At 40.7% G+C, this 13,718-nt stretch overlaps 1 protein-coding gene across 1 annotated transcript in view; it reads right to left on the bottom strand.

Moving 5' to 3' along the window:
- Positions 1-13,718, bottom strand: part of NAV3 (neuron navigator 3) — a gene marked incomplete at its 3' end in the record, with an annotated part of 114,445 nt that overhangs the window by 43,230 nt on the left and 57,497 nt on the right. The window contains 5 exon segments of the mRNA XM_009704972.1: positions 4,574-5,062; positions 6,627-6,898; positions 6,900-7,333; positions 9,471-9,747; positions 13,138-13,270. Of these exon segments, the coding sequence (XP_009703274.1) occupies positions 4,574-5,062; positions 6,627-6,898; positions 6,900-7,333; positions 9,471-9,747; positions 13,138-13,270 (1,605 nt within the window).

Genomic DNA, 13,718 nt, shown 5'->3' with positions numbered 1-13,718 from the left:
TTCCTGCACCAAAAGCTGGGTACATCACATATTTCTACAGAAACTGGACTTTTGGTAAATAGAACTGAACTGACCTCAGTGCTCAAAAGATCTCTAAAGATGATATGAAAAAAAGTCAATCCTTTCCTGAAAGAAGTAACGCATACATGGAAGTCTGTCTCTTTGGCTCAAAACAAAAACCAATACAAAGTGAGGATGAGACTATCATAGTATTCCAGATATTTTCCTTTGCCATGTCAATTGCAAAATGCAGGCTTGCAGGAAGATGCATGCAGATGTAGGCTGAAGTTACCAAGCCCGCTGTATCTCCATTCCCTTTTGTTAATTTTGCACTCCTGAAACCGTCTGCAAGTTCTCTGGGGAAAATTACAGGAAGCCTTACAGTTCTCAGTTTCTTACCTGCCCTTGGTGTTAAGGTTAACTTGGGAAGGGGCCATAATGCCATATCCTTGGGCTATATCTAACTGTTGCAGAGCTGTTAGCGAATATAACAAATCATTGCAAGCTAAGAAACACCCAGGGAGGTCTAGGACACGCTGGGTCAAGCTGATACGGGTCTTATAAATGAGTTTCTACAAATGGCTGAGCACCTAAGAAAATCATGGTACATGATGCACTCTTTCACACCTTAAAACCACAACTATCAACTATGATGATAATTTAAAACAACTGAAAGTCTTCAAGAGCTTAAGTGGATTTCAATGCACTTTCACAGCCCTTCAAAACTAAACATTCTTTTAAAGTAAACCAGAGCAAGCCGGTCATGTAATTAGAAATCACTTCCAAACTGTTAATCTTAAAATGCAGCCATTATTGCTGATAAGACCACTGCTAATTCCTTTATTTCTGCATATATGCATCCCTTACTGCGTCACTCAGATCAAGCAGAAGACAGACACAAACTTTCAATGCCTCACAGTAATTAAGGGTTCAAAAGAACCACTGGTGATGTGTCCACCTGGAAAATTTTCTCAATTAAAGCAGCAATATTTCACCAATTAATCCCAGTAGAAAGTTTTATTTTAGAGTATCAGTACCTGTATGATTTATTTTTATCCCTCCAAATTGTCAGAAGATAAATACAAATGTCCTCCCACATAGGGAGTTACCCTGCTATGATAACAGAAGTAGACTTGTCTAAATAAATACCGCTAGTGCAAAACCAGCAAAAGTCCTCAGGGAGATGCAATTTTTGCTGAAAAAGCAAATATTTTGCTAGTATTTACTGAATCTATTTTCTGGTTATTACAATACCAAAAAGTCTCATTGAATGACACAAAATTTGGCTGGAGAAACCTATGAGACTGTATCAATGCAGCAGTTGTCAGGGAGGTCTGTGTTGATGCCATACCATTGCTTGGTGGGTAGCCTGAAGGCTGAGTGTGGGCAATGTTTCATCACTCTTGGAGGGATGTGTGAGCAAACGTAGCAGAGACTTTGCAGATTTGCTGTCTCCATGGCAGGTGATCGCTTTTTTGGAGGCAGTCAAGGGCTACTCTCCTTAGCAGGAAACAGATGTACCCTGATATTTTGTTCTCATTTTCTGGGTTCTTTCCAGTTTCCTAAAACTTGATGTCCCAAAGTCTTCAAGTTAAGGCCTTAACATGAAAAAGTAGAATGGGATAACTACTTCCTAAGACTTACATGTGACACTTTCATTTTCAAAATACTGGGAAAATGCTTTGCTCCAGCAATGGCACTATAACCCCTTAGACACTGTCTCCTTTCTGCAAAACAGCCTCGTGACTTTCCATTTTGTATCTGTGCAAATATATCCTGGTCTGTTATATCTCTTCAGGCTAATAAGCCATTGATCACTAGTCTCTGATACTGGTCAAGCACCTTACTTTATTTCCCTCATTTGCTTATGTGCATGTTATTTGAAATAGCACCTAAAGCGATACTAAGTTCAGGATTTTTTACTGTATCTACTAATTTCTTTACTCACAAAGCCTGTTTTCCTGCAAATGAATTAAATTAGTCTTATTTAAAAGCCTGTTAATGACTAATCCTATGTTATCTATTACTTAACTCATTTTGTTTAATATCCTCGGTATCTTTCCTTGCCCATAATCTCCTCACCCTCCTTCCTGAGCACAGACCCTTGGAAACGTCTTCTTCACTCCTAATGACTGCAGGGTTATTTCAGACTGTGTCTGAAGCAGGGAAGTGAAAAGTTCATCAGGACCAGTAAACTGTAGTAATCTTTAACCTTTTCATTCCCTCTTAGCGTGCTTGCCCTTAGTGATGTTTAGTTATCAAACTGCAGTTAATGCTTCAATGAAGCAAACTCATATTTCTCTGTATCATCTATTACCAGCTCTCTCTTTTAATTTTCCCTAGGCTTTCTCTGCACAGACTTTATGTCACTTGCTAGTTGTATCTCATTTTGTGCTTTGGTCTTTCTGATTGTGTCTCTACATGATATTAGTATATCTCAGTATACAGACTGTTCATTCAATCTTTTACAAGCTCTAGAGTGACTGAAGAAAAAGAATAAGCCTCTTTGCAGATAATTTCTTATGCCATGCCAGGCTACAACTAGTATTGCCAGAGGCATCTCAAATACAATCTGACTTCACAAAGGAAAAAGGACACAAACTGCTGCCAAACGTATCTGTCTCTAACATTGCAAATCAATGCTTTTGTTGTGAAAAAATACTTTGCTACATGTAGGTTTTACTGTATAAAACAGTTTAGAAATAACACAGCACTTGTAACAGACCTTTCAGAAAAATCAAACTGCAAAAACTCTTTTGGGGCTGTAACTCAAGAAATGACACCCTTTTCTCTAGGTACATATATTTGTTTTGAGGCCAGATCAACACAATAAATGGCTCTCTCTGGACTCAATCATAATATCCCCATATGGACAAATCTGAAACTTAAAAATATTGCCAAAGGCAAAGTATTTGGAACCACTGAAGTTAAGTCACTGAACAAATACATAAAGTATTAGTAGTGGGGGTTGCTCAGGAGCTTATGCCAAACCATTAACATTTTAAATGTGATGTTTAACATTCTCTGTATAAATATGATCTTTGGCATAAATTCATACTCTTCCACATCATTCTATTGACCTCACCATTCATATATGTAGCACTAAAAATTAGTGAAGGTTTTCATAAGCTAAATATTAATAATTAACTTTCTAAGAAATATTGTCACATTCACTTCATGGCACACAATGCAAATTACTATTTAAAAATTAAAGGCACAGTGCAAATTACAAATTACTCATGTATCAGCATATTTTTAACTACTGTTAGCATACATTACATTGGTACACACATATGTTTTATAGTGTTGCAATGATATTAATAAGAGGTGTGATTTTAGCTGATATAGTAATACTTCTGAATGCAACATAAGAGAATGAAATGTGTGGAGAGTTTCCATTTAGATTTGGCAAAGAGTTGTTTAGGGGTTTGGTTTTGTTGTGCTTGCTGATTCACTGAAAGTGAAATCTTTCCATGGAAAGGATTGATATTGAAAAAATCTCTGGGTTTGTATAAAGGGGAAAAAAATCTTAACATTGCATATAAAAGATCATTTTTCCTTGAAATGATTATGTTGTTAAACAACTAAGTTTCACCTTAAGGCATTTAAAATATTTCTGACTGACTTAGTATAATTTTCTTTTTTGGATCAAAGGCTAATGAAATATTTAATATTGACTTTTCAGTCCCCATTTGAGATGAGACTTCCATTGTCAAATCTTGAAAATCTTCACAGGACATGAAAATCACCTACTGCCTAGAAAAGATTATTTTTTCTCTCTTGTAAAAGTCAAACAAATGTTCCAAAAGAAAAAAAAAATCTTGGTACAACTGTGCCGGGGTGGTTGCACCTCTTTATAATATAACTTAAATGGTAAAACATTTGCATATCAAAAAGATTTTTAATAGAGCAAACAGAGGAAAACCCTTTCTTGCTTTTCTTTGTCTGTTCCAAACACTTGCAAGGACTGTGCATATAATGAGGGTCTCGTCTTGTAAACGGTCTCCCCGCCAGTGAAACTACATTTCAGTAAGGATCTGTGTAACGATTCCCGTGTAAAAAAGCAAATTGTCAGGACTGAGCATTTTAAGGCAAGACTGGTCAGCTGAAGGCAGGGGCCCACCAGCTCTGCCTTGCTTTGAGCTAATGGGAAGAAAACTGGTGGGGTCCTGCTGCTGGACAGGATTTGTTAGCAAGAGGGCAGTGATGCAGCTTTGGAGCTGCCAATTGCTGGGACAGCAGGTAGATCCAGCATGCAGGAATCCTTACGTGGCTGTTCAGTTTTGCCTTTAATTACACAATTTTCCCCTTTTCTCTGGTTGTTCTCCAGAACAAAGGAACTAAAAAAACTTCTCAAGATAGAAAAAGTGCTTGTAAAACCTTAAGAGGCAGTTGATTCCACATCCATTGCCCTTGAGCTTTCTTTTTCTTCCTTCCTTTTTTACATAAAGGACTAGGCTGCTAATTAAATAGTGTCCCTTCAGGAAAACAGGTGGAGGGTGGGGTTTTTTTTGGCTCCTGTCCTTTTGCCTCTCACTGGTTTCGTGGTCACTGTATCTATAGGCAAGCTCACCTTTCCGAAAGAGTAGATCTGACGCTTCCAGTCCTCATGAGCAGGCTCTGAACCTCCTGCGTGCTTGTTGTCAGTCCAGAGAGAGAGCCATGATGGCTAAGAGGAAGGTCAATAGACTCGGAACTGGTGTGAAGGCTAGTCATGGACTGGTAACTTGGTGTGTCCTTACTGCCCGCTGAAGAGCTGCTCAGGTTTGCAGCCCACACAAGACCACCTGATGTGAAAGAGTGCACTGAGGCGGGACTGGAAGCCAAGGAGTGACTTAAGCTTACAACATCTGCATTTAAGTCCGAAGGTTTACTGAAGAGGGGGCTGCTGCTACCACTTTGCCCACCTGCACTGCCCATGCTGCCTGTGCCCGAGGACGGCGACTCCAGGCTGCCTTGCCGTGCCAATGTGGTACTAGGGCTGGGCATTGCCGATGTGGGTTTCACACCTTCAGTACTGGGTGCAGAGGCAGCTTTACCACTTGCCTTGGCACCAAACAACCTAAATGTAAAACAAATAGCTTTAGAGAAACTGATAGCCACATTAAACATTCATGGCGTAACATCCTAAGAGCCAAACTACACATTTTTAATTACCGCTACTAAAATCATGCCTACCTAGTTGATCAATCGCATCGCAAAATTAAATTCACTTAACCATATCACAATAATCAGGGTCTGTTTCAGTAGCAACAGCTCTCATTCACTCCTGTTCAGATGTGCTCTTTGCACATACAGACCCTCCCATAGAGGGGTAAAATAATCACATTTTTGTCTTATTAGTGCATAAACAGATTACACTTTCACCCAAATTCAGTAATTAAGCGTTCCCACGGCTAAGTCATTAGCTTTTAAACCCCTCACTTCTCGAATCAGCTGAAACGATTGCAACAAACACTTGCAAAATCCTTCATAGTTTAATAAACTTCTAAGTATTTGTGTAAAATTTCCCTCTCGTTCTTTTGCACAGATGGTCATGCGGTCATCGGTCATGTAGTAACCATTCAGACAGAATAAACTGCACTGGAGCTGAGTGGGCTCGGTTTGTCTCCAAGGGCAGTCATGACAGAGGTGTATTTCACATAATTGCTTCCAGCAACTCTAGAGAAGAAAATTCTACAGTGGTGATGAAAAAACTAAACCCCAAATCCTCTAAAACTTTTGAAATAAAAGGGTCATGTGATGACTTAATGTCTTACTGCAAATCTTTTAAGCTGCAGTGAAGGTGCAGCTCATAAATTACGAAGAAATAAATGCAAAACTTATCGTGATGTAAAGTAAGCATGGCTAATAACGTAAGAATCCATTTTACAGATTACCAAGCCCACAAAAATCAGCTGCAGCCCCCAGCAGCCGGGAGGTGCTGTTTTGGTAACTCGGCACCAGAGGGCACTATTGGCTTTTTCGCCAACAGCGCAAGTGCTCCATCCCAATTCATACTTCATCCACATTTACGCTTCCAGGAACGTCACTATAGGGCATTTCCAATTGAAATTTAGCTTTGCTAATGCTTGCGATGAAAGATGTAACAAAGCTGCTAAGATAATGAAACGTTTGTAGCTGGAGCTGCCGACAACGTGACAGCAAATACTTTATTATAATCTACAGAGCTCTTCAGTTCTCCGAGCAGGCTATGGCATCTCCTGTTCCAGTAACAGAATGCGCGGGAAAGCAGCATCCTTCTTCCCTTTGGGTGTATCAGAGTATTGAGAGGGAACTTCTCATGTGCCTGAACTTAGAATCATAGAACATTTTGAGTTGGAAGGGACCCATAAGGATCATCTAGTCCAACTTCTCCTAGCCTTCAAATTGTTGTTATCAGAAAGTACCTAAAATGCTCAAAGCTCAAAGAACAGCCATTTCAGGTCTGGGAAACTCTTTAGATCTTAGAGAAATAATTGTGTTGTGTGAAAAAATATTACCCTTTTTCTTTTTTTTTTTTTTGTACTCGGTTCTCTGTTTGTGGCAAAATACGCCCTGCAAAGCCTTTTTGCCCAGTACTTCAACACACTGAAAATCCCTGCTTTATATACTGCAACTTCAGGAATTCATGGAAAAGCACTAACCTTCGAAAGGTGGGGGAGGCGATATCTGGGTATTTGGATCCTGGCTGCCTAAGTCCCGGCGTGCCAGAAGCGCTCGCTGAAGTTGGGCTGGATTTGGGGGAACTGGACAGCGAGACGCTCTCAGAATCGGACACGGCCACTTTCTCTTTTTCCTTGTCCGTCTGGTTGATGGTGACAGGGCTGGATCGTCCAGACCCGATCTTGCTTGGCTCTCGCAGTTTGGTGGCAGCAGCACCCGCAGACTTGCTGCTGACGTTCGAGTCGATGCTTGCGGGTGCTGGAGCGGGGGCCGCCCCGGCCGGGGATCCCGCTGCCGCTGGATTTTGACGGGCGAGGCAAACTTCGATACTGGAGAGTCGTTTTTGAGTTCACGTGCAGGACGCCGTCATCCTGGTTCTGGGAACCGTCCAAGCTCGTTTTCCGCCCTGCGTTGGACTTCCCACCGATGGCTGAAGATTTTGGCATTTTTCCCAGAGTTGCCGACCCGCTTGTGATGGTCGCTCCACTTGTGGTGATTATGGTAGAAGATCCCATCCCGGACTTCTTGAATCCAAAGGACCCCGTAGCAGTTGATCTCCCAATGCCAGAGGGAGGCTTTTTTCCTTCATCGCCACTGCTTTTTCCTGCATCTGATGGAGAGCGCTGAATGGAGGCTCCTTTTAGGGGAGTTTTCACTTTTTCTGAAGCTTTTGCATCATCTGTTTTTCCTAAATAAAAGTATATTTGAAATGGTCACTTGTGTTTAAGCTGTAATGTCTCAATATCTAATTTTAACCCTACATGTAGACAATTTCAAAATGAAAAAACACACAATTAGAAAAATTACCCTAAGAAAACAGACCAATTTGGTCTTTAGTCCCCCATCAGCAGTCAGTAGCAGGTATGGTACGTTACAGGTAAGCATTAAGTATTAGAAGCTTGAAATTCTCCTGAGAAGTTCCTGTTTCACATACAGCTGGAGAACATAGATGTAGAAAATCATCCTGAGCGAACCATTTCTGTTAATACTATTTCTATGTGTAAGAAATAATATTTGAAAATAAAACATGACACATAATTAGTATTTCCAGAAGTATGACATTAATTATGCATGTAGAAATTAGTGGTACTTATTGAGTTCTTTGGTTTTCAGTAATTACATTTTTTTAGCTTAAAACTAAGTTTGCTGTGTTTTCAGTTACACAAAATTATCAGGGAGAGATTATGTTATCATGGTATGAGTCATCTTCATCTATAACGATATCAGTTACATGAGTTAATAGCCTTTGTCATATCCTTGATATCTTCTCAAGATTTTTGATTTTCTGAGAGGCTGTCTTTGATACTGCACAGATAAGTACCTATATACCGTTTATTTCTACATAATGTTATTGTGACATTCAGAAAGGTTTAAATAAGATATTATCTTCTATCTTAAAAGAAAATACCCTCTTCCTATTTTACAAACAGACAAAAAAAAGTAATTTCTCTTCTATCCTGTTTTCTCTTTAAGCCTCTATTGTATGCTCCTAATAAGGAACAAATATTCAGCACAACAAAGTTTTTAAATAACTCATCAAGTGGTCGTGGAGATTTTGGAGGTCTGTGGCCTAATTTTTCTTAAGGAACTAAACTGTAACAAAGAGCAGCACCTACAAGTCAGAACTAAATCCACTTGCATTTTTATTCAGTGCACATTTTATGCTACACAAACACATGCACATGCCTAGATAGGGGTCAGACTCTTCCACGGCGAACACACAGACTATTAGTATATGCTAAAAAACGAAGGCCTCAGTTCTGTGTTGCACAGTGACTGCCTGCTCATCTGCAGCAAAACAGATCTGGGAAACTTAACTTGGTATGCGGTATACTTTTTAATATCTCCTCTTTTAATTGCTATTACAGGGGTGTCATTTCTGCATCCATATGACCACTGACCATGGCAATGCTCTTCAGGGATCTTATAGACCAGAGGCTGACCAATGTTCAGCAGTTCCAAATTGCAAAGAAACAAAACAGGCTCATTTGAATCTATTCTGAGAAGATCTTTGTTAGTTGCCTTTACAACTGGGGGTTAAAGCATGCTCATGCAGTATTTCGTCAGGACATAACAAAGGTCTAGAAAATGTCCTAAAAAGAATTTGTATTTCCTAGTAAAATGATGGACTAGATGGCCTTAATAATGATGTCTTCCACCAACTTTGGAGTTTTTGCTTCAAAACCAGATTGCAGAAGTGGTTACTGCTTCTGAGAGGCCTTTCAAAATTGGGTAAGAAGTCTTCTAGCACTGAAGAAAGTGTGTAAAAAGATATATTTTACAATTTTTTTATCTCTTAGCAGTGGTCTATAGAATACCTGCAGTATCTGGGATGTGATAATTCAGCTTTAGTTCAGAAACAGTAGTTCTGAGTCCCCTCATTTGAATGTTAAATCTTTTTATCTCATCTTCTAATCTTTGGCTGTTCTATGCATATGTTCAACTAGCAAAGTACGGGTCTTCTAGAGAACAAAGGTAATGCACAGTTGGGTCCAAAAGTACTTTTAAGAATTCCATAATAGAAGCTGACATACTCAAACGAGAGTAAAAATGCAATCGCATTTTTTGTTCTGGATATATTAATGTGCAATTAATAAACTATTAGTATGCAGTTAGCAAACTAACAGTTACAGAGATGAACAAGTTACTGTATTATTACAATCTTGTCTTGCAGTCATTTATGAGAAGAACTACTAATATGCTTACAGTTCCTCATGTCTGTCACACATTTATAACATCCATTAAATACTTTTAGCCTACTAAAGATGCCTTAATGCTTATAGATGAATGTCTATGCTGTAATCTGAACTACAGAAGTTTCCTACCCGGGGTCTTGAGTGCACTTGTTCCTGCTTTGTGCCTGGACTGAGTTGTTCCTACTTGTGCAGTCATGCCTCTCCTCCAGGATCCGGTCTGTGAAAGAGAGAGAGATGCTTTCTGCCCTCCCTTCTCCGACTCTTCAGACAGCCCCGAGGGAAGGCCTTTCCACTTGCCACTGCTGTCTACGCTGCTGTCAAAGTCTTCCTCTGGTTTCTTCAGTTCTTCAGTGCTGCCCCAAGTCTCGCTGTCTGTAACCGAGCGCTTCTCGGAGTCCGTCTTCAGCTACAAGAGATTTGCATGAGAAATGGTCAGTCTCAGCATCTTCAGTATTTGCTGATTTCTTAAATCACAGGAGGGGAGAAGAATAAGCATATTGATGTATTTGTAGGAAGGGCCATGGAAACTTCCCTTCTAAAACATTCCAAAAAGTTTGATTCCAAAAGTTTAAAAACATTCCCATTTGGAGAAGACATTTTTCTTTTTTCTTTTATTTTCAAGAGATTTCAACTCTTTCCTTCATAGATAAACTGTAATGAAGATGAAATACAGTTTACTCTAATAACCAGTGGTGATACCCTATTGTTTCTCAGTTCCCTCTGAATTTCTCCTCTGAAATTTCATTTCATCCCTCTGAAATGAAACACTGCGCTGAGAAGTTTTACTAAAAGATTGAACGACAGAATTCCTAAATATATTACCAAAACCACCTCAGGCTGGTTTCTTGCCTTTTCCTACCCCAGCATCCCACTGACCAAATTAGGAATATTGCTCCAGCAGCACTGAGTGTGCTGTGCCACCAGTAAGCAAGGATAGCACCTTCAGCAAAATTATCAGTGCTACAGGTGATGGCTTTTCTACTGGTTTGTCTCACCTGAAATGAATTGCTTCCAACAAGAAATTCACTCTAGCTTTATAAGCTAGCAGAGCAGCCCTAAGAGAGGCTTATGCAAGCGCTACCCACCAGTGGGGTGAGCTGGGGTACCCAGCTGGGATCACACATGCTCTGAAACTCAGACCCATGTGGAAGATGCTCCAGTGAGGACATAACACCCCCGTGGCACCTCCTTTCCCCGGGGCGTGCTGATAAGGGTGTGCTGCAAGGAGCAGCCCCACAAGACAGACAACGTAGAGGCTGTGAAAGTGGCTTAAATAGGAATGTTGGAGATGGCCCCTACCCTCTGTGTTTGACAAGACTTGCGTTCTTTGTGCTGATAGGCTCTTTGCTGTAACCCTTCCTCCTGTGTTTTCTGGCAGCCTCCTGACCTCAGCCTCAAGCCTTATTTGCACATCGATCGTCATCTCACCAGTCCTGCTCACCTCTGCCCCTCTTTAAACAGCCAAAAAGTGGTGCTGCTCTCAGGTATCACCACAGCCTTATTCTCATGCAGGCAACCTAAGTGGGGCTGCAAACTGGATCGCATTCAGGGGAAGGCTACTTATTATTCTGTGTTGCCACAACTTCTCCACAGAGACCCCTCTGTGGCTGTTTCCTAGGCACTGCTGGCATAAGTAGGATTAATACTGATTAGATGACCGACAGAATAATCAGTTGCTGTTTACATATTTGCCATTTGAGGCATGCAAAATGCAAAATCTCTTTGCACTTCCGTAATTTCATATGTGCTTTGGAGATGCTAGCACAGATTTTGCGTAAGGATATATGGGAAAAGAGCCCAACCAAACATCTACACAAATATTACAGGGTCTCTCAGAACAGAGTTTTCATTAGTGTCATTGTTACAACCTATGTAATGCTCCCAGAACTTTTCTCATAAATTGACAGTTATAAACACATAGCTATATATTTTTAAAGCAAACTGCATCATTTCCAAGAAATGACAAGTATAATACTTTCTAAAAGCCTCTCTTCACCATTATGGGATCCAAAAAGCGATGTTAATGCTCTTTTGATCACAAAACAACAAAATACGCAATTTCTGCCTCAGGCTATAGCCAGCTTGCACTGCTCCAATCACTTTAAAACACTGCAAGGGGGAGCTCTGCGTTGCATGAGTATGTCTTACACCTGGAGAACAGCTGGCAAAATACTTATATATTCTGCTCATCTCAGCTTCTGTCTGAGACTGCAGGCTAGCATGAAATACAGTGTGTTCTGATTAATCTGCCTGGTAAAGGCAGACTTGATAAAGGTCTGTTCCTAGCCTTCATAACATAAAGCAGCTCCAGCAGAAAAGCAGCATTTGAACATGTGCTATCTCCATCTATCACTGAACAAATTGAAATAGTGTTTGGTGGAGCAACTAGAACATGAGATCACTCAAATGAAAAACCTGCAAAGAGTTAAATAGTCAGCCTGAGATTTCCCAATCATGATGACGATGATGCAGTGGAACAAGCAAGCCAGGACTAGCTGGCCATCACTGTTGATGTGAAAGGGAACAGGCTGATCTCCAGTTAGCAAGCATGGGAGACCCTGATGGCGTGGGAAAGGCAATGGTAAGGGTTGAAGAATGCTGGCATCTGTGCGAGTGTCTTTCCATGAGAACAGCATGGGTCTGAAATCTGTCCTGCTGGAGATTAAAGTAACCTTCATTCCCAAAGTAATTTTATTTCCCTATTGTCTGGGGGAAATGACAAATACATGTTTTTCTTCTGTTGACAAAGTCTGCCACAAGGTACGTCTACAAAACAGATCTCTGAATTGCAGGCACTAGCTGCCTGCAGGAGTCTAAATGGAATCGGGAGTGTCAGTCTTCTGTCCTGAATACTTGACATCAAATCACTGGAGGCAACAACTCTTCCCCTATGCTGAGTGTTCAGTCTTGAAGTTCCCTGCTTGTAAACAGGAGATGACATGGCAGAGAATACTTTTCTATTGGGACTAACTCTTCTGTTTTTCTTTCTTTTTTTTGGAGGACCTGAGTCCTGCAAACATTCTGTATTGTCTTTTTCATCACTTGCAATTTTGAGGGCAGCTGGGAAGAAATACTGGGATACTTGGCATAAGAGCTTTATATATATATACACACACACATATATATGTATCACATATATAGCTTGTGGCTGTATGCTGCTGAGAACTCTATTTTGACACTATGCATTGTCAGCTTGTGGGCCCATGGGACACTTTCATTCCTAGACCTAAGTGGGGAGAAGAGAAGCTCTGCCACGTGTGGGCTCCTTCCTTCAGCCTCTTTTCTCCCAGCGGAGAGAACAAGGAAAGGACAGTACAGCCCATGTATTTCTTCCCTGATACATGTCCACTCATGAAAGACAAAAACTATCTTATTTTAAATTGTGCTATCTGTTGAAAGAGGTACTCCAAATGGGATGAAGTACGAAGAAATCCACCCATCACAGATCCAGTCATATTGTGGGGTTTTTTTGTGTTAGGGTGCAGCTGGGGCTGGGGACTTCCTGAGGCTGGGACCAGCAGGTGTTCCCCCAGGGCGGGCAGAGCAGGGTCTCACCAGCTGGCACCATCAGCAGCAGTATGTGCCCTGGGAGTAGGGCATCTGAGGCGTCAGCCCACAGGTCAGGGTTGGGTCAGTGAGGCCCATGGGCTTCTTGCACACAAGTGTGATAAAGGAGTTTGTAAAATATGAATATTTAATTTGTTTCAGAGGTACTGATACTAAACTTTTTTCTTTGTTACCCTGCACGCTTGCGAGGTGTTGCGAGAAATGGCAATGAAAAGCTACTCACCTGGGCATGAGTGTTTTTCCTTGAAGAGGCAGTTATATTGGAATAAGAGCTGACAGATGAGGTGGTATTCAAATCATCCGTGCTGAGGTTGTCAAGAGTGTCACTGAGGCCACTACTAACGGAGCTGCTGTCATCCCAGCTGCAGAGAAAGGAGCACATCTATTTTACATACTGTGTGTTAATAGGCAGAAAGCATCTCAAAATCAATAGACGTGAATACTTATTCTTCAAGAGGTTTACCAGAAATTTTTCAGTAATATTTCCTAATGTACAATAGATATTAGTTTTCAGACTTTTTAATTAATTATTCACGGACTGTCAAGTGGTTGCTTGTTCAATTAATGAAAGACCCAGGTGCCTTTAAAAAAATTAGCATCAGGTCTAAGCAAGCACTAGTGTAAGTCATTAAAACAGGTTGTTTCACGCTCCATTGCAATCACATTCAGTACACTGGCAGGGAAATCCATTAAACCTACCTGGTATTGCTAGCCAAAGCATTATTAATAGCTTGGAGAACACCTGATGGATTTCCAGGCTGCAGAAAATTAAGAGGAGTGTCTCTTCTGCAGCCTAATCAACTATCAGCA

This window comes from Cariama cristata, unplaced genomic scaffold (genome assembly GCF_000690535.1).
Source record: "Cariama cristata isolate BGI_N322 unplaced genomic scaffold, ASM69053v1 scaffold3780, whole genome shotgun sequence".
Classification (NCBI taxonomy): Eukaryota; Metazoa; Chordata; class Aves; order Cariamiformes; family Cariamidae; genus Cariama; species Cariama cristata.
Note: the sequence above shows the minus strand (reverse complement) of the source record. Positions and strands in the feature narration are given on the sequence as shown.